Below are 22,141 nucleotides of genomic sequence, written 5' to 3'. Positions count from 1 at the left end.
TTCCTTGGGTGGTGTGCTGCACTCACTGGAATCGCTGCCAGCAATGAGCATGTATCCAGTGACGTAGGAGAGAGAAATTCCTCAGGCGGCATACGCACAACACCGCTGACTGTGGTTGTTTTCTCGCCAGTGCGTTGCTGGCCATGTGCATGTCCTGCATCCTTGGCGGGGTGCTTGCATTTTTGCTGGATGCGGTGACGGCCGTGTGCATTACCCCGCCCCTTTCTGGGTGGAATACTGCTCTTTCGCCGGATGTGTTGCGGGCCATACACGGCCCTCCTCTTCCATGGGCAAAAATTTGCACCCTCACGTGACCCATGGCTGTCCGTGATATGCTGTGCGGGATTCTTGCATGTTCTCCTCCATTGTGGAGTAGTTGCACTCTCACAGTATTCGGTGTTAGGTGGGTTATTGCGCACTCGCTTAATGGTTGGATAACCCCGTGCATGTCCCCCTTTCACTGGGCGGACCTCCTGCGTTCCCGCTGGGTACTGTGCGGCCATGTGATTGGTCACCTTCTGGGCAGACTATGGTATGTTCTACTTCTCTGAAGTTGTTACTGGCCTTGGGCATCCCCCCTTTGGGACGGGCCTTTGCATTCTTACCAGCTGCAGTGTTGCCAGATACGTTTCCCCCTTTTCTGGGGGGCCTACCTGCGTTTCCATCGCATGCCATACTGATGTCTTGTGCATAACTCCCTTTCAGGTTGCACTTTGCACTTCCGTTGATACTGTTGGACTCTGTGGCTGATCCCCTTCACTGGGTGACTATTTTTTTTGCAGTGAGCGGTATTTCTGGTGCGCTCTGTCCGTTGTTTGGGCCGTGTATGCCTTCTCCTCCCATAGGTGGGTTGGCCTTCTCACTGCTTGCGGGGCTGCTCGTACGTATGCCTCACTTCCACCACATGTACGTATGCCTCACTACATGTGGTGCTTGTCACGGGCCTTGCGCTCTTCTCTAAAGAGATCATTCTGTCCACCTGTATAACCCTTGGGTGCTGTCATACAAGCATTAAAAGAATGCCATTGTATTCAAAGGTGTATTCTTTAGATATGAGTAGATGGGCTCTACTGCTCTCTACTTCGCCGAGCTGGGTGGTGCTCGTTCTCTGGTTTGGCCTGTATATTGTGGTCCCGTTGGTCGGCATCCACCATGTCCGTTGGCCTTTCCACCTGGGGAGTGTTCGTGGTTCTTTGATTGGTGCCCTTTCGTTCTCCCGTGCACTCGCTTCCCGGCGCAAGTGGTCACTGGGTCGAGAGTGCCGTTTGCAGTGCCACTCGATTTCGGCGTTGGCTCTGGCGGGGCTGCTGTTCCCTCGCCTGCTACTGTTTCCTCCTCTTCGGGTGTCGTGCAGTATGAGTCTTTTCTTTTGGCGCCCCCTCTGCGCTTCAGGCTGGTCCGCTACCGGGTTCGGGCCGCTTTTCTCGGGTTGGTCACCCAGCTTCTCTTGGGTGCTCGCTTACCCAGGTCCGTAGGACCTCCACCTTGGGTTCTTCAGGGTACTCTCCTTCTGCGTGGCAGTGAACCGGGCGTCTCAGTGAGCGGGGTTCTGCCTTTGAGCTGTCCTATGGCTTCCCTGTTGCCCACTCCTCCTTCGGTTGGAGGGTGTTATGCCGGCCTCTGTCTCGACTGCCTTTTCTCGCCGGCTCTGCTTGGCTCCCGCTCGGTTCGGCTCTGCTCCCTCCGGTGTGGCTTTTGCCCCGGCCGCGCTTCAGTGGCGGTTCCTTCACTGCCCTCCCCTCTGGGGAGAGCTTGGTTGTTCATGTGGATGGTTCTGATGTTCCTCTTGGCCTCGTGCTGTCTTCCTTGTTCACTCTGGCTGTAACTTGGGAGGAACCCCCATTCGGTCGAGATTGTCATTAGATCTCCCACACCGGGACTGTAGGATGTCTTCCTGTGGTGGCTACATCGACATGGACTTTAGCTTGTCTTGTCCTGGCGGTTGCTGGGCGGACCCTTCGGTTCCTTTCCGTCTGTCCTTCTGCTCCCCCACTCCGGGTGGTTACAGGACAACGTTGCTCGGGGGCCGACGGGACCAGTTTTTGCCGACCGTTCTGCCCGTGTTACGGGTCTGCGCCTGTTCGCATTGGGTTTTCACCCGCTTGCCCAGGCGACTCTTGCGGGCTCGCTAGTGTTCGCTCCTAATGGTTCTGTCTTTCTCCAGTCCGACCTAGATCTGGGACTGGGACTCTGTTGCTTGAAGTGTCAAGTGTCAGCGCTGTCCTTCCCCTTTCAGCGTTCCCCGGCCCTCTGGGCCTGTCAGGACCCTCTTCCATGGAGCGGCTTTGGGGTTCCCTTGTACTGCCCCTGGGTACCGCCCTGGGCATTGCATACTGGGCTCTTGGCACTCCAATCTTTCCCTTGGAGCCGTTACAGAAGTTCTCTCTACTCCTTCTGTCCTGTACGGTTATGTTTCCGTAGCCGTCGTGTCTCTGGCGGGTGCCTGGGTGGCGGCCCTTCTTGTTCCGGGCCTTCTCTTTCCTCAGGACAGGGCTGTTATCCATCCCGTCTCTTCCTTCCTTCTGAAGGTGGTGTTTGTCTTTCATTTTTGACGAGGCTTTCGTCCTCCCCTTCCCACCCCCGGGAACGGACACTTCTTCCGATTTGGGAGTTGTTTGGGCCTTGCGGTTTTTACTTGGAGATCTCCGACTCTTGTCGACGTTCGGTCACTTGGTTTTCTAGGAGGTCCGCGCAACGGGTTGGTGGTAGGGATCGACCGATTATCGGATTTACCGATATTATCGGCCGATATTCAGGATTTTGAACGTTATCGGTATCGGCATTTATTTTGCCGATATTCCGATAACGTCCTGGGAACACAGATCGCGCTGCTGTCAGCGCTCTCCGTGTTCCCTCAGCAGCAGCACAGGGGAGAAGGAGCAGTGTCTCCTCCCCCTGTGCTGCTGCTGCCGCTCCAGCCAATGGGAGGACAGGGGACAAGAGGAGGGGAGGAGCTATGGCCACTGCGCCACCAATGAAGCTTAATCTCACATTAATTCATATACAGGAGGCGGGAGCTGCAGGATCACATAGCCGGCTCCCGACCTCTATGAGCTGTAGCTGCGATCTGCGGTAGTTAACTCCTCAGGTGCCGCGGATCGCAGCTACAGCTCATAGAGGTCGGGAGCCGGCTATGTGATCCTGCAGCCAGCTCCCGCCTCCTGTATATGAATAAATTAGAGATTAAGCTTCATTGGTGGTGCAGTGCGCCCCCCCAAGCCCCCCAGTATCAGACATTGGTGGCGCAGTGCGCCCCCCCAAGCCCCCCAGTATCAGACATTGGTGGCGCAGTGCGCCCCCCCCCCCAATATTAGGCATTGGTGGCGCAGTGCGCCTCCCCCCCAAGCCCCCCCAGTATTAAGCATTGGTGGCGCAGTGCGCCCCCCCCCTCCCCCCCAGTATTAAACAGTGGTGCGCCCCCCCCTCCTCCCCAGTATTAAACAGTGGTGCGCCCCCCACCCCAGTCGCAGTGCGCCCCCCACAGGATTCCCTCTCCCCTGCTCCTCCGATCGGAGCCCCAGCAGGGTAATGCTGGGGCTCCGATCGGTTACCATGGCAGCCAGACGCTATTGAAGCCCTGGCTGCCATGATAAGCTCCATGCTGCTGTGTGCACAGAGCAAACAGCAGCAGGGACAGTGTGAGCTCCTATTCACCCTGATAGATCTCTATCAGGGTGAATAGGACAAGGGTTCTAGTCCCTAAGGGGGCTAAAAGTTAGTTAAAAAAAAAAAAAAAGTAATAAAAATAAAAACACCAAAATATTAAATATAAATGAAAAAGAAAGATTTACAAAAAAAATTAAAATACACATTAACAATAAACATTAATTTTCAGCAGATTTGTGGGAATTTTAATTTTTTTTTCAAAAATGAAAATTCCCAGAATATCGGTATAAATTATCGGCTATCGGCCTGAAAGTTCACAAATTATCGGTATCGGCCCTAAAAAATCAATATCGGTCGATCCCTAGTTGGTGGCCTCCGGGGTGGCTTTCCTCCGCTTTCTCACTGTGGTTATTGCTGTGGTTATTGCTGTGGTTACCGCACCAAGGGCAGGGTTCTGCTTTTGGTGTCTCTGTTCATTTCACCAGAGTTGTCGGTGCCTCCTGGGCCGGAGGCATTTGGCTTCGGCCATGCGTCTGTGCGAGGCGGTCACTGGTCTGCCTTACAGCGTTCTACAGGGTGCATACTCTGGCTTCGGCAGGTGCTGCCTTGGGCCGCCTGGTCTGCGGGCGGCGGTTTCTTGATGCCTTCGGGTGCTTCGCCTTGGTGCTGTGGTCCCTCCCCCTTTTGGACTGCTTTTGAACGTCCCAAGGTCTTCTGTGTCCCCCAAGGAAACTGGGCGAGAAAACGAGATTTTTGTATAACTTACCAGTAAAATCTTTCTCGCTCTTTCCTTGGGGGACACAGCACCCACCCATTCTTTGTTTTTCTCTACACGGTTTCCGAGTTGTTTTACCCGTTGGGTAGTTGGCTTGTTGGTTCCACTTTTGGACTTTGCCTTTTTTTCACTACTTGGACACGCAACTGGCAGCCTCTCTCTCCAGGCTGAGGGTATAGCTGTGGAGGAGGGGCTTAACAGTTTTCACTTAGTGTCACGCCTCCTATGGAGATGAGCTATACCCAAGGTCTTCTGTGTCCCCCAAGGAAAGAGCGAGAAAGAGATTTTACTGGTAAGTTATACAAAAATCTCGTTTTTAGTGTATCCTTTTCCTGAAAGACTTTATTTTTGGGGCGATTGTCTTATGTCGGGGCTCATTTTATTGGTACTATTTTGGAGTACATATTACTTTTTGATCTCTTGGTATTACACTTTTTGTGATGTTAGGTGACTTTTTTTATTAATACAAAATAAAAATAAAAAATAATATATATCTCTCTATCTCTCTATCTCTCTCTCACCAAAAGTTTGGACACACCTTCTCATTCAAAGAGTTTTCTTTATTTTCATGACTATGAAAATTGTAGATTCACACTGAAGGCATCAAAACTATGAATTAACACATGTGGCATTATATACATAACAAAAAATATGTCATATTCTAGGTTCTTCAAAGTAGCCACCTTTTGCTTTGATTACTGCTTTGCACACTCTTGGCATTCTCTTGATGAGCTTCAAGAGGTAGTCACCTAAAAATGGTCTTCCAACAGTCTTGAAGGAGTTCCCAGAGATGCTTAGCACTTGTTGGCCCTTTTGCCTTCACTCTGCTGTCCAGCTCACCCCAAACCATCTTGATTGGGTTCAGGTCCGGTGACTGTAGAGGTCAGGTCATCTGGCGCAGCACCCCATCACTCTCCTTCATGGTCAAATAGCCCTTACACAGCCTGGAGGTGTGTTTTGGGTCATTGTCCTGTGGAAAAATAAATGATTGTCCAACTAAACGCAAACCGGATGGAATAGCATGCCGCTGCAAGATGCTGTGGTAGCCATGCTGGTTCAGTATGCCTTCAATTTTGAATAAATCCCCAACAGTGTCACCAGCAAAGCACCCCCACACCATCACACCTCCTCCATGCTTCACGGTGGGAACCAGGCATGTAGAGTCCATCCGTTCACCTTTTCTGCGTCACACAAAGACACGGTGGTTGGAACCAAAGATCTAAAATTTGGACTCGTCAGACCAAAGCACAGATTTCCACTGGTCTAATGTCCATTCCTTGTGTTCTTTAGCCCAAACAAGTCTCTTCTGCTTGTTGCCTGTCCTTAGCAGTAGTTTCCTAGCAGATATTCTACCATGAAGGCCTGATTCACACAGTCTCCTCTTAACAGTTGTTCTAGAGATGTGTCTGCTGCTAGAATTGTGAGCCAGTTTCTTTGTAGCGCTTGATGGTTTTTGTGACTGCACTTGGGGACACTTTTAAAGTTTTCCCAATTTTTCGGACTGACTGACCTTCATTTCTTAAAATATTGATGGCCACTCGTTTTTCTTTACTTAGCTGCTTTTTTCTTGCCATAATACAAATTCTAACAGTCTATTCAGTAGGACTAACAGCTGTGTATCCACCTGACTTCTCCACAACGCAACTGATGGTCCCAACCCCATTTATAAGGCAATAAATAAAGTGAAAACCATTTCAGGTGACTACCTCTTGAAGCTCATCAAGAGAATGCCAAGAGTGTGCAAAGCAGTAATTAAAGCAAAATGTGGCTACTTTGAAGAACCTAGAATATGACATATTTTCAGTTGTTTCACTTTTTTGTTATGTATATAATTCCACATGTGTTAATTCATAGTTTTGATGCCTTCAGTATGAATCTACAATTTTATAGTCATGAAAATAAAGAAAACGCTTTGAATGAGAAGGTGTCCAAACTTTTGGTCTGTACTGTGTATGTATATAGATATATCTATATATCCTTTTTTTTTCTTGCCGTTTACCTGAGACGGTTGGTTGTTATATTTTTATACAGCTGGTAGTTACGGACATGATGATTCCTTATAGGTGTGTGTGTGTGTATATGTGTATATGTATGTATATATATATATATATATATATCTATATCTATATCAAATTTTATACAGGTCCTTCTAAAAAAAATTGCATATTGTGATAAAGTTCATTATTTTCTGTAATGTACTGATAAACGTTAGATTTTCATATATTTTAGATTCATTACACACAACTGAAGTAGTTCAAGCCTTTATTGTTTTAATATTGATGATTTAGGCATACAGCTCATGAAAACCCAAAATTCCTATCTAAAAAAATTAGCATATCATGAAAAGGTTCTCTAAACAAGCTATTAACCTAATCATCTGAATCAACTAATTAACTCTAAACACCTGCAAAAGATTCCTGAGGCTTTTAAAAACTCCCAGCCTGGTTCATTACTCAAAACCGCAATCATGGGTAAGACTGCCGACCTGACTGCTGTCCAGAAGGCCATCATTGACACCCTCAAGCAAGAGGGTAAGACACAGAAAGAAATTTCTGAACGAATAGGCTGTTCCCAGAGTGCTGTATCAAGGCACCTCAGTGGGAAGTCTGTGGGAAGGAAAAAGTGTGGCAGAAAACGCTGCACAACAAGAAGAGGTGACCGGACCCTGAGGAAGATTGTCGAGAAGGACCGATTCCAGACCTTGGGGGACCTGCGGAAGCAGTGGACTGAGTCTGGAGTAGAAACATCCAGAGCCACCATGTACAGGCGTGTGCAGGAAATGGGCTTCAGGTGCCGCATTCCCCAGGTCAAGCCACTTTTGAACCGGAAACAGTGGCAGAAGCGCCTGACCTGGGCTACAGAGAAGCAGCACTGGACTGTTGCTCAGTGGTCCAAAGTACTTTTTTCGGATGAAGGCAAATTTTGCATGTCATTTGGAAATCAAGGTGCCAGAGTCTGGAGGAAGACTGGGGAGAGGGAAATGCCAAAATGCCTGAAGTCCAGTGTCAAGTACCCACAGTCAGTGATGGTCTGGGGTGCCATGTCAGCTGCTGGTGTTGGTCCACTGTGTTTTATCAAGGGCAGGGTCAATGCAGCTAGCTATCAGGAGATTTTGGAGCACTTCATGCTTCCATCTGCTGAAAAGCTTTATGGAGATGAAGATTTCATTTTTCAGCACGACCTGGCACCTGCTCACAGTGCCAAAACCACTGGTAAATGGTTTACTGACCATGGTATTACTGTGCTCAATTGGCCTGCCAACTCTCCCGACCTGAACCCCATAGAGAATCTGTGGGATATTGGGAAGAGAAAGTTGAGAGACGCAAGACCCAACACTCTGGATGAGCTTAAGGCCGCTATCGAAGCATCCTGGGCCTCCATAACACCTCAGCAGTGCCACAGGCTGATTGCCTCCATGCCACGCCGCATTGAAGCAGTCATTTCTGCAAAAGGATTCCCGACCAAGTATTGAGTGCATAACTGAAGATCATTATTTGAAGGTTGACTTTTTTTGTATTTAAAACACTTTTCTTTTATTGGTCAGATGAAATATGCTAATTTGTTTAGATTATTAGGAATTTGGGGTTTTCATGAGCTGTATGCCAAAATCCTCAATATTAAAACAATAAAAGGCTTGAACTACTTCAGTTGTGTGTAATGAATCTAAAATATATGAAAGTCTAATGTTTATCAGTACATTACAGAAAATAATGAACTTCATCACAATATGCTAATTTTTTTAGAAGGACCTGCGTATGTGTGTATGTATGTGTGTGTAAGATAGATAGATAGATACAAAAATTGGACTGCACTCCCAGCAATTCGTGAAGAAAATCTTAGTTTATTCACCCATCTATGGCAAAGCGACGTTTCGGCTCCAACTGAGCCTTTCTGAGCTTGAGAAAGGCTCAGTTGGAGCCGAAACGTCGCTTTGCCATAGATGGGTGAATAAACTAAGATTTTCTTCACGAATTGCTGGGAGTGCAGTCCAATTTTTGTATCTACAACGTGGGGTAAGCACCTGCTGCCGTCCTTGGATTTTGCACCCATATACGAAGGGTGGTGCCGCCTGTGTTTTTTTCTATATATATATATATATATATTTATATATATCTCTTCAAAGATGTACATAGTTCTCCAGGGCTTCCCTGGAGAAGGCTTGTACGATGACCTTCTTCATGTGCTTGCGCTGGCTGTCGTTCAGAGTGCAATGCATTTTATTTATTTTTAAAGTAAACATATTAGGTATCGCTGCATTTGTAACTACATGCCTCTATAAAAATATCACATGGCCTAACCCCTCAGGTGACTAAAACAATAAAATAAATAATGTGTAAAAACAACCAGTATATGTTCCCCATTTTGCAAACACCCTATATGTGCTCGTAGCCTGCTGTATTGGCGCACAGCAGGCCTCTAGAGGCAAAGTGCAAAATATGGTTTTTGCAGGCCTGAATTGGCAGACATGGATTTTAGCTGCCATTCAAATCGCTCCCAGGTCATGGTCTGACTGTAAATTGGAGTCTGGTAGAAAATGTCCGAACTCCAATATTGTCTAACGTTTGGCTTCTTTACTACGCCCATATGCAGCGCGAGTCCCCAAAACTTCTTCATCTCTGCTGCATATACTGGGGTCCAACCTAGGGGTCTATCGTATGGCGAAATAGGGTTCTGAGCAATGACTTGTTGGGTGTACAAATTGGTTTGGGCCACCATTAGATTTACAAAATATTCAGAGTAGAAGATTTTTAAAAAACCTAGCTCAGTGAAGCCCGCACAATCTACCAGAATTCCCGAGTGGCCCACAAACTCAGGAATTTGGGGCTGATAATTCTTGGGGGGTGGGGTCCATGTGGGCTCCATCAGCTGCTACCCTGGGGCACCTTCTAGAGGGTCCCTCATCAGCAGATGATGATGATCAGGAGGTAGAGAAGTAGAGGAAAGTGGCATCTTCTTCTCCCTCACTGCACACTGCATTTTTTTTAACAAAAAATAAATAAAAAATATAAAAATTGGCAAAAAAAATCAGCACAAATTATCCGCAGGTGCTGATCAGGCAGGTACACAGCTCGCACGCAGAAAAAGTGATGCAGACCTGGAAAATTGAAAAAATATATAAAACCAAGAATAGTGCACGGTCCTAATTGTGTCCGTAAAAAAATGATGTGGGGGGGGACGGGAGGTGGAAAGGGACAAGGGATCTGGAACAGCTGCAAATGACAAAAAAATCAAAGCAAAAGGGTTAAAGTTGTAGTGGTGGTACAGCACAAGTCCCAGCAAGCCACAGCAGAACAGATCCTCTGCATGCAGTCATCAGCTAGAATGGCTGCTTGCAGGGAAGTTCAGCCTCTTCCTGTGCAGCTATAGCGCTGCCATTGGCTGGAGCGTTGTTCCAGCCAATCGCAGCGCTGGCAGAGGACCCAAAACACTGGTGTCCCCTGCCTCACCTAGGACGTGACCGGTGCTGACAAGTTCAGCAACATCCACCGTCCCCTGACCACCACCCGACCCTCCCCACAACTGCTGACAGCTTCCTGGGCTGTGATGTGACCAACACATTTGATCAGCCAATCGCAGCACTTGGAGCTGCAAGGGGGTGGATCGGCACCATGCTGCTCTTTCCTGGCATGGCCTGGCCTGCTAGTTAGAGCAGCCATGGTGCAGCGATTCCACCCCGATCTTCCCCCAGAGACCCACAGACCTCATGAAGTACATGTATGTCATGGGTCCTTAAGGGGTTAAAACAGCACACAGCAGCTATGGTGCTCGCGAGCAGCCGCCATATTTAAATAACCACCCACCAAGGTATATTTGCGTTGGGTGGTCAGGAAGGGGTTAAAACATTGTACAGGGAGTCCCCTTGTAACAGTAAACGCTGCTCCTCAATGATCCGCAGGGCGGTGTAATGTGCGTGTCTGTTAGGCCATTGTTGGAGTCGAGGGCAGTGAGCGTTGGAGGCTTCATCCGAAGTCGCTTTGTTCTAAACTTGGGAGTAATACTGTACAGTTATTCGTCTCCGTACAGTATTAGAATGTATGGGCTCCGAGGAGCCAAAGTAAGTTATTTGCGAAGTTGCGCGAGACTTTATTGAATAACTCAGGTAGTTGATTTTTTAAGTGGAAAAGCACTTTAAAACTTGAAACTGAACTTGGCTTCGGTTCAGAAATACCGTATATTTTTTGCCGTATAAGACGCACTTCCCCCCCCGTATAAGACGCACTTCGCCGTATAAGTGCGTCTTATACGGCGAATGTAGCTTATTTTGCCCAGTTTTCAATGATACACCCGCCGCGATGCCGTGCGGCGGGTGTATCGGCTGTGAGGGAGGAGGGGCTGGGGGCGGCATCTGCATTTATAATGACAGCGGGGCCCGTGCAGTGACTGTATTCTACTACACGGGCCCCGCTTACTGTATAATCATATCCCTAATAGTTAATCGTTGTATGCATGTAAAAGCATAATGAGCACTGTGTATTACTTACAATTAGAAGCGCTCACTGTTCGGAGCAGAGAGGAGGGAGGAGGCAGGCCGGGAGGACGGGCGCTGGCAATGTGAGTCATACGTCACGTGCCTGCGCCGCCCACTTTATGAATGAAGCAGGCGGCGTGGGCGCATGACGTATGACTCGCACTGCCAGCACCCGTCCTGCCTCCTCTCTGCCCCGAACGGCGAGCGCTTCTAATTGTAAGTAATACACAGCGCTCATTAACGCTCATTATGCTTTTACATGCATACAACGATTAACTATTAGGGATATGATTATACAGTAAGCGGGGCCCGTGTAGTAGAATACAGTCACTGCACGGGCCCCGCTGTCATTATTAAAGCAGATGCGACCCCCACCCACATTATAAAAGCAGATGCGACCCCCACACTTATGGAGGGGATCTGTGGATGACACATAGCATAAGATGCTATATATGTGTCATCCACAGATCCCCCCCCCCATAACTGTCATACACAGATCCTCATCCTCATAACAGTGCGTCACCCACAGAGGATCCCCCAGATCTGTGCGTCACCCACAGATCCCCCATAACAGTGCGTCACCCACAGATCCCCCCATAACAGTGCGTCACCCACAGATCCCCCCATAACAGTGCGTCACCCACAGATCCCCCCATAACAGTGCGTCACCCACAGATCCCCCCAATAACAGTGCGTCACCCACAGATCCCCCCAATAACAGTGCGTCACCCACAGACCACAATTAGTTCAAAAACCACCAAAAGCACACCTTTTGGTTCCAAATTTTTCTTTTCTTATTTTCCTCCCCAAAAACCTAGGTGCGTCTTATGGGCCGGTGCGTCTTATAGGGCAAAAAATACGGTACTAGACTGGACCGAAACAGAGTTCAGTTTATAGTTTAAAAAATCACCTACCTGAGTTATTCAATAAAGTCTCGCGCAACTTCATGAATAACTTACTTTGGCTCCTCACGGCCCATACATTCCAATACTGTACGGAGACAAATCACTGTACAGTATTACTCCGACGTTTTGAACGAAGGAACTTAGGATGAAGCATCTGAAGCTCGCTTTGCTCAACACTGACCATTATAGACGCCTGCGTCCGTCTCTATCCACAGCTACAAACGCCTAGAACAATCCACAATAAGTTTTTATTAAAAAGAGTCAAAAGGGCAGCTTTCACTTTGACTTGTACAGTAGAAAATATATAAGAATAAATATCGGGTGCGGAGAACAGCTTGTAGTAGTGACAAGCTGGGCACACCTACCGTCAGGGGCTGCTGTAGGTAGGACGGTACTTGCACAGTGTACAGTTTACCTCACAGGGGATCCGCCTGGTTCCCGCTCAGAAGTCTGACACAGAGTAGGAGCAGGGAGCACGCCTGTGGCAGGGGCTGACTGGGCATGCGCATTTACACAGCAGCCATGGACGCATCTTCTCCATGTCTCGTGCAGCCATGGACGGATTGGCTGCACATCAGAGCGAGGCTCAGGGTGTGTGGCTTCAGATTGTTTGTTTGTTTGTTTAAAAGATAGGCATATCTACTTAAAGACATATATTAGAAAAAGTATTTTTTCCCTGCCTCCCACACAGTTGCTGAAAATACATGGAGAGTGGCCAACCCCTTTTAAGGGAAGCAAGGGAATTTTTCTGCCATCAGATATTGGATGTTAACCAAAATACTGTACCTATAATTTGCACAGGCCCATAAGACACACCGTCTTATGGGCTTGTGCAAATTATAGGTACAGTATTTTTGTTAACATCCAATATCTGATGGCAGAAACAAATTCCCTTGCTTCCCTTAAATTCGTTTAGCTTTCTTTTCTCACCCCTTACCCTTTTACGTTGACTACTCTTTGTCTGTTTGTGTTGCCTGCTGTTGTTATCGTGTTATAAAGGTTTGGTAATGACAGTTGATAGAGTGGATCTGATCTCCATAATTTTGACTGTTTATGATGTTCCTGGTCCTTGCTGGGCTGGAGTCCTGACACGGGATATCTGCTCCTTATATTACTGTCTATTTAACCCCTTAGAGACCAGCCTATTTTTCCCCTCGTCCATGACAGCACCCATGCGTGATGGATCTCCCATCAAGGCCAGGAAACATGAGGATATAAAAAGTTCACACCCCCACCACACCTCAGTTAAGGTTTCCTGTCCTCCTTCAGAGATTAGTTTGCCAGGACCTCCTATCTGAAGTTCACACCAAGATGGCTGTGGAGGGTCCAGGTTTTTAGTCCATGGGTGACCTTTCCTATGGCGGCGTAAGACTCTTTGGGGAGCCGCTTGTCGAACCTGCTGTTCCTCCATTTCTCCTCCCAGTTTCCCCCATGTTTGGAGCTGCTGTGGCTGTGCCAGGCAGTTCGTTTGATCACAGCGTCAAGGTTTTTCAAAGATGGCCGTGGTATCCGCGCGCTGGGCGTGGGCATGCGCAGTAGAAACGTCGGAGCGGCGTCATGGCAGCGCAAGCCCATGCTGGATCAAAAAGGGACACATATGGCTGGGAGAGTGCCTGGTGCACAGTATATAAATGGGCAGTGGAGCGGGGTAGCCAGTCAACCTTATTGCAGACAGTGCTGTGCAGGATTCCTCCTTCTGAAATGTCTGAAACAGGAGATGCGATTAGCACCGACCCTATTGAGTCCTCTAGACCATCAAGCCCGGTACTTTGTCCTGAGGAGTGGGGGACAGCTACCAAGAGGGTGAGATTATTCCTTTATTTCTCTTGTATTGCTGATTGGATTATTTTTGGTTATTTATTATAGGTGCCTAGAATTCCTAAAAAAACAAACAAAAAAAACTACTGTAAAGACTAAGCACAGAGTGTGTTCTATTTGTAAATGTATGCTGCCTGCTTATCATCTGAAACCAATTTATCAATCCTGCATTGAGACGTTAGTATTGGAAGAGTCTCAATCTATGGCTACTTTCACACTAGCGTTCGGGCGGATCCGTTCTGAACGGATCCGCTCATAATAATGCAGACGGAGGCTCCGTTCAGAACGGATCCGTCTGCATTATATTAGCAAAAAAAAGCTAAGTGTGAAAATAGCCTGGGACGGATCCGTCCAGACTTTCAATGTAAAGTCAATGGGGGACGGATCCGCTTGAAGATTGAGCCACATTGTGGCATCTTCAAACGGATCCGTCCCCATTGACTTACATTGAAAGTCTGGACGGATCCGCACGGATCCGCACGCCTCCGAACGGCCAGGCGGACACCCGAACGCTGCAAGCAGCGTTCAGCTGTCCGCCTGTCCGTGCGGAGGCGAGCGGAGCGGAGGCTGAACGCCACCAGACTGATGCAGTCTGAGCGGATCCGCCTCCATTCAGACTGCATCAGGGCTGGACGGCTGCGTTCGGGTCCGCTCGTGAGCTCCTTCAAACGGAGCTCACGAACGGAAACCCGAACGCTAGTGTGAAAGTAGCCTATGTCAAAAAGTATCAAGGCTCTGGTAAAATCTGCAGCCAATCTGCATGTGGCTCGAGACAGAATGTGGATTCTGATTCAGATGAAGATAAATGGAATTTTGATGCATCTACTGATGCACTTTTTCCCACTGAAGATACAGAGCCACTATTAAAAGCGGTAAGAGTGACAATGCAATTGTAGGATATTAGGCAGCAGAAATTCATTGCCGACCAGGTTTTTGAAGGATTAGCACCTAAAAAGTTTTTCCTGTTCATACAAATATGGGGGCCCTAATTAAAAAAGAATGGAGGAATCCAGATCATACATTTTTTGTTCCTAATACAATTAAAAGAAAATATCCTTTTTGATAAACAAGTATTTTCAGTCTGACATAAAGCACCCAATGTAGATGCCCAGGTGGAAAAATTGGAAAAAGTTCAGCACTTCCCTTTGATGACTTAGAGGTTCTTAGTGATCCTTTAAATAAGAAGGCAGATGTCTAGCTTTGAAAAAGCCTGGGAATCTGCTTCTACTAGTTTTAGGCCTAGTATTGCTGCTTCCTGGGTATCTAGGTCTTTAAAGCTCTGGTTAGGACAATTGCAGTCACATATTAAAGATAAAACCCCTAGAGAGGAACTTCTGGCCTCCCTTCCAACATTTATAAAAGCAGACGATTTCTTTTGGTGGACGCTTCTTCGGATGCTGTTAGATTTTCTGCTAGATCAGCGACTTTATCCAACGCCGCTAGATGGGCCATCTGGCTTAAATCTTGGAAGGGCGACCAGGGTTCCAAACTGAGGCTTTGTCCCCTACCACGTGAGGGTCAGAGGTTATATGGATCTTTTTGTGATGACATTCTTGAAAAAGCATCAGACAGAAAAAAGGGATTTCTGGTACCTCAGAAATTTAAGTGGGTTTAAAAGGTCTAGAAATTAAACCGAGGTTCATAAACCCAGAAAAGAAAGATGGAGCTTCCAGAAAGTCAGGGTTTCTGTTCAGAGCTTCAAACGAGTCCAAATCAAAGGATAAGCAAGATTGACATCAGGTGGGGTGGGTTGCGAGGGAGGAGAAGACCCTCCAAGTTTTACCGGCCTGGAAAGAAATGATATATGGATCTTGGACATCATTTTAAGAGGGTTTCAAACAGAATTTCTCTCACCTCAGGAAGATTTTCTTTTCTAATAACCAAGAATCCAAAAGAAGAAGAAAAGTCTTTAATTTAGCAAAAGTACGTTTTTTATTTTCTTTACTGTAGAAAAGGGTGGTAAGTTTAGTTCTCGAGGTGGGAAAGAGGAACCGGGTTCTGTTCTCTGCTTTTTTTTTTTTCAGGTTCAGGGTTCTCTTCTTCATCTGCAATTAAAAGCCCTCCCCTTTTGGAATATCACAGGCTCCTCGGGTGTTTACCAAGATTATAGCGGAAGTAGCAGCCTATGTAAGATTAAAAATCACTCTCGAATGCCTTATTTAGACGACTTTTTAATAATTTCCCAGACAGATCAGCTGTGTGTAATTCTGGAATCATTAGGGTGGCAGATAAATTGGAAAAAAATCCAAGTTACTTCCTTCTCAGAGATGCGTGTTTTTGGGGATACCACTAGATTCCCAAATAACAGTTTTTTTCCTTCCAGAACAGAAGGTAATGTTATGGGTGTTCCCTGAGACAGGCTATGTCAGTACTAAGTTTAATGACATCCACAATCCCACAGTAACCTATGCTCAGTTTCATTCAAGGCCATTGCAGTAGGAACCAGTTCATTCTCAGAGCAGTTCAACTCAGAGGGAAGGACAATGCCCCGGCATGTGTGTATTTTTGTGTGTGTGTGTGTGCGTGTGTGTGTGTGTGTGTGTGTGTGTGTGTGTTTTTTTTGTTTTGTTTTTTAAAGCAGGAAAGGACTTCCCGACTAGGATAGACGCATTAACCTGGTCATGGGATCAGGAGTTCGGATATGCTTTCCCTCCATACTTGCTCATTCCCATAGTCCTGAAGAAAGTTATCCAGGAGAGGGCTGCTTTGATTTTAATAGATGGCCCAAGAGAGCTTGAAAAAAGGCTAAAAAGTATGTTAAGATTTGGTATAGAAAAAAGGCTAAAAAGTATGTTAAGATTTGGTATAGATTCTCAAAATTTTTGGGAAGGTCTCCTGACCCCCTTACAGGCACCTTGTGTACCTGACATACAAAATTTTTTGCAAGCAGGCCTGGACAAGAATCTAAAAAATACAACTCAAAGTCTAAGTAGCGGCGCTGAGTGTTGTTTTTTTTTTTTTTTTTTTTTTTTTTTTTAATTTTCTCTACGATTTTAAACTGGCAGAGCATTCTTGGATAAAAAGGTTTCTATCAGCAGCCTCTAGATTACAGCCCTCTTTAAAGAGGACCTTTCATCTGGCAAAAAATTGTGAACTAAGTATCATGACATATACAGCGGCGCCCAGGGATCTTACTGCACTTACTATTATCCCTGGGCGCCGCTCTGTTCTCCTGCTATGCCCTCCGGTATGTTCGGTCACTTGGTTATAGTAGGCGGAGACTTAGGGGACTTGGTTATTGTAGGAGGAGACTGCCCTTGTTCTCCTGGGCGTCTTCTCCCAAGCTGTAGCGCTTTTTAAATTTTTTTTTTTTAAAGGGTTAGACACATTTCTCCGGGTTCAAAAACCAGACGAGTCATTTAGACCAGTATTAAATGTAAAGGTATATCACCCAATACTAGCTTATGGTAAATCTTTTGCACCAGTAGATGCCTAGTGGCCAGTGTGAAAACTGAAGAGATATAGATATAGATAGATATAGATAGATATATATATATAATTTTTTTTTTGGTTATATGTAGATGGTTACATGGGATATTTAAAAATGGCATTAACAGTAATTCCTTAAGAAGTTTTACATAAAAACTTGATTTAATCAAGGTCATTTTCTTATGTCACATTTCCTAAAATTAACTGTGTGTGTGATATATATATAGTGTGTTTATAAAACTGCCATCAGTAGCGAAGTATCAGCAAGCTCTATTAGATTTAGATGGCTGTAATATTAGCGCATTTTAGCATCCGTATTACAGCAACAATTTCCAGTCCAACCTTGAACCCAAATGTGCAGTATCAGAGGCATATATCATGCGGCAAGATCCGATAATTAAAGGGGTTATCCAGGCTTTTACTGTTGATGACCTATCTTCACCCAGCACCCATATCTATCAGCTGTATGAGGAGCGCTTCTGCTTTGCCATAGACAGAAGTAGCAGAGCAGGAAGAGAGAAGGGAGACGGCACGTGCACTCTTGTTGGGGCCTGGAATTGCAGCCATAATATCCATGCCAATGCTTCGACATTACTCCTTTCGAAATTAGCATTTGCACAACATTGCATCTGCTGATTTTTCGGCATCTGCAAAATCTGCACTAAATGGTGCAGATTTTGTTGTGGTAATTAGACCACTCAGATCAGGTTATATACTCTTTGACCCTCATTGCAATGGTACCTTTCTCTTCTGTGTCCAGATCATAAAAATAACACTTTTTACATGTATGCAAATGAGCTTCTGAAGGTGCCCAGGGGCGACATGCCCAGAAAAACACACCTCTTTCAGCCCTCTGGCCCGCCCTTCTGTCCTATTATTCCCAGCCTGACTAATTCACTTGCCGCTCGTGGCTGGAGGCAGAGGAGGCGGTAATAATAGGACAGAAGGGTGGGCCAGAGGGCTGAAAGAGGTGTGTTTTTCTGGGCACATTGCCCAGTAACGTCCCCCCTGGGCACCTTCAGAAGCTCATTTGCATACGTTTAAAAAGTGTTATTTTCATGATCTGGACACAGAAGAGAAAGGTACCATTGTAATGAGGGTCTAAGAGTCTATAACCGGATCTGAGTGGTCTAAAATGCTCAGATTAGGTGAGACTTCCTTTAACATTCTGCAAATGTAAAATGTGTACTACATGGATGATATTTTTGAAAATGACGTCACGTTACTGCTAAAATGATGGGGATTTTCCATATGCAAATCCACTGCTGAAAATGTGCAGCATAGACACTTGGGCCTCTTTCACACAAACAATACGGATTAGGTTCGGGTGAGTGCAGTGAAACTCGCACGATTGTGCAAGCAAGTTCAGTCAGTTTTGGTCTGTGATTTGTGTTCAGTTTTTTTCAGTGCGTGTGCAATGCGTTTTGTTACATTTTTCACGCTCGTGATGAACTTTATTTTTATTTTTTTTCTGGTGTCTTTTCATTTTTGTTTTCTTTCATCCTCCCCGCCCCATTACTATATACAATTTTTGTTGTTGTTGCCCTTGCTATATTATTGCTTTAGGTTAGCATCACTTATTAGTATTATTACACACTCCCTAGCTATGTACTCTGTATGGGGATATACTTATATTGTGGGACATACCCATGTGGTATAATAGACTGGCCACTATGTGATATTTATGCTTTATAGTGCACATATCTATATCTTAATTATGCTTGATATGTGTAACATCTGTTTGAGGGTAGTAGCAGCATAGGTTAGGTGATTCTGGCACCTTTTTATACGTCTGTTGTTTACTCTTCATTCTTATTTTTATATTGTGATATGCTATGTATATGGACTTTTTATGCAATAAATTGGATTTCTATTTGTTGACTATTTTGGGCATGTGTCGTTGTTTGTAAGTGAACAACATTGTAGGTATATGTTGGTTATTGCATTTATGCCCTTATTTAATGTTGATATATTGAAGCCTGTTTGGGTTTTCTAACATCTCTTAGCAACCATCAGTGAAAAACGCATTGCATCTGCACTTGCCTCCGGATACAATGATTTTTTCACTGAAGCCCCATTCACTTCTATGGGGCCAGGGCTGTGTGAAAAACACAGATTATAGAACCTGCTGCATTTTTCACACAATGCAGGACTGATGCATGAAAAAAATTGCTCCCATTGAAATGAATGGGTCAGGATTCGGTGCCATGGCTATGCATTCACATCATGCATTGCACCCGCGCGGAAAACTCGCTTGTGTGAAAGGGGCCTTACAGTTTTTGCATTTGGTGTACTTTTCTTTATGCTCTAACTGAGAACTATTCAAGCTCAAAACAGGCAACAATAGGTATATGTATTTCGATTACTCAATTATCAGAAGATTGAATGAAGGTGCTGGAAAAATGGCTTTTTCTTATATTGGCAGCACAGTGGCCCTTTGGTTAGCATTGCTTGACTTGCAGTGCTAGGTTCAAATCTAACCAAGCACAATCTGCATGGAGTTTATACGTTCTTCCTATGTGTTTGGGTTTCCTTCGGGTACTCCTCCAAAATACATACTGATGGGGAACTTTGCTTGCTGTCCATGTAATTGGTCACTGGTGATCAAGAAAAAGCAGAGCTACTAAATCGCTTTTTTAGCTCTGTTTACAAAAGAAAAACAAGAACTTGATGTACCCTTTCCCAGGGCTGATCAATTAAAGGGGTTATCGGTGCTTTTACTAAGTGATGGTGATCAGGAAAGACCATCACTAGGTTATCAGTGGGAATCTGACACCCTGCACCCCTGCTGATAAGCGATTTAGGTGTCACTGGAAGGCGGCCTTGGAACTACATAGCACTGTCAACCTCGTAGTGGACAGTGCTGCTCCCATTGACATCATCAAAATTATGTCACCTGCAGCAAGTGTGAGCTGTTAAATAATGACTATGGCATCTACAGAGTTTAATATTTGCTGGTTGCCAGTGAGTTGTCATGCTGCATTTGCTTATTAGGCCAGAGGGATTGCTTGTTAGAATTATTTATCTGAAACGATCAGAAGTAAGAATCGCTATGTAGTACTAAAATAGTCTATAGGTATCAACTAATTTGTAGCAGTTTATAAAATTGTTTTTACTGCACAGTGAACTCCATAAAGGTAGCATTAATAAATATAAAACCTGGAAAACAACAAGTTTCCCAAGGTTAACACATATTGGAAAACAGTTCGAGTGGAACTGCGTATAACTTCCTCTGCCGGACTGGCTATGTCACATCTGCATAACAGGTGCAAATTTCTGCAACCAAGCGGTGCTCTGCCCACAATGGGCTTGAAATCATACCCAACAGGCGGCACTCTCCAATCGGTGCAATCTTCTTTTATTTCCTCCAGAGCTGAATACATCAAGGCTGGATACATCAAAACTGGATACATAAAAGCTGAATACAAAAGTGGCTGGGGACAGGCAAACATACAATTCAGTGATGGGACATACGTCAACGGCCATTTTGCGCCTCCTCACTTCATCAGGCCAATATCAGGTTATTGGAGAAATAAAGTTGATGGATCTTGGAATGCAGTAATAAAAACACAAACAAGGAATAGGGCCCAAAACGTCTTGGTCCTGAAGAGATTAATACAGTTAGCAGACGATAGAATAAAGTAAATGTGAACCAGGCTCTGGGACCAAGTTTCTCAAAAAGCTTTGTTCAGTTACTTCTGTACACTTGTATTCACTAGTTGGATTGGCACAAAGAAAATGTAGCGCTAAGTTTATAAACCGGTCTTTGTCGTCTTCACAGTGCGCATAAGGGAGTATGTGACAAGACCATCATATTTTAATTATGTTGCAGCATGAAATGAACTTTCCATATGGCTCATATTAATCTATAGCTTTTATTTATTTTTCTATATTCTTATGCTCCATGCACATGACGATATCTATTTTGCAAATCCGTGATTTGTGGACTACAAAACTGATACGGTCGTGTGTAAAGGGCCTTAGATTGATAATGGGGAACAAATGAAAAGGAAAACTTGTCAATAACATTATCATTTTCTTTTCTATATAGGGTGACAAGGATTTTCCCCCAGCAGCAGCCCAAGTCGCTCATCAGAAACCACATCCATCTGTTGAGAAACTGCCTCCTGCACAACAAGTAAACCAGCATATTCATCAGCCCCGCAAGTTTTAAGCCAGTTTGATGAGGGAGGGGTGACATCCTGAAAATATATTTGATTTCCATATAGTCTTTATAAAGATCCACCAAGATCCAAATTTGTGACATGGATTTAAAAATACAGTTGAATACTCCCTCCACAATATGAACCAAATACGATAGAATAATGCCTGATTTAACCTTTGAGGTACACTCTGTCAGATGAAGCTTTTATGTGAGAACTTGTTTTATGCAAATATAAGGTTGTTGAATAACAATAAATGTTTGGGAACAATTTAAATAGAATCTATAATTATAATTTGGTTTTCATTTTTATATTGGGGTAAGGCTCTGCATGGAACCCGAGGAAAAGCAAAATCGCGTTGCGATATAGCATAACATTGATCTTAATATAACCCTAATTGGGCAAACTGTGTGATTACTGATTAAATTTAAACCCTATAAGAATTCATTACATGTGTTCTCTGGAGATTTTTCACCATGGACAAATGTTTGCTTTGCATTAAATTTGACAATTGTTATAAAGAACGGTTTCATTTTCTTTTTTTTTTCTTTTTTTTTTTTACAGTATTGCAGTTTACACAGAAGCCGTTAGATGTAAATTTAACCACAATTCAGATACAAACAAGACCACAGTGCTTTTTTAGGTGTAATTTAAAGTGAAAAATATTACATTATATACAGTACAGACCAAAAGTTTGGACACACCTTCTCATTCAAAGAGTTTTCTTTATTTTCATGACTATGAAAATTGTAGATTCACACTGAAGGCATCAAAACTGAATTAACACATGTGGAATTATATACATAACAAAAAAGTGTGAAACAACTGAAAATATTTCATATTCTAGGTTCTTCAAAGTAGCCACCTTCTGCTTTGATTATTGCTTTGCATACTCTTGGTATTCTCTTGATGAGCTTCAAGAGGTAGTCACCTGAAATGGTTTTCACTTCACAGGTGTGCCCTGTCAGGTTTAATA

At 44.8% G+C, this 22,141-nt stretch overlaps 1 protein-coding gene across 2 annotated transcripts in view; it reads left to right on the top strand.

The window, feature by feature from the left end:
- The window catches only part of LOC122938559 (death associated protein), an 85,395-nt gene extending 63,709 nt beyond the window's left edge, over window positions 1-21,686 (top strand). For both annotated transcript variants that reach the window (XM_044294139.1, XM_044294140.1), the window contains one exon: window positions 21,054-21,686. In XM_044294139.1, coding sequence (XP_044150074.1) covers window positions 21,054-21,176 — 123 coding nt within the window. In that variant the 3' untranslated portion in view covers window positions 21,177-21,686. The remainder of the gene's footprint in view (window positions 1-21,053) is intronic.
- The last annotated feature ends 455 nt before the right edge of the window (window positions 21,687-22,141 follow it).

This window comes from Bufo gargarizans, chromosome 5 (assembly GCF_014858855.1).
Source record: "Bufo gargarizans isolate SCDJY-AF-19 chromosome 5, ASM1485885v1, whole genome shotgun sequence".
In the NCBI taxonomy this organism is placed as follows: Eukaryota; Metazoa; Chordata; class Amphibia; order Anura; family Bufonidae; genus Bufo; species Bufo gargarizans.
Note: the sequence above shows the minus strand (reverse complement) of the source record. Positions and strands in the feature narration are given on the sequence as shown.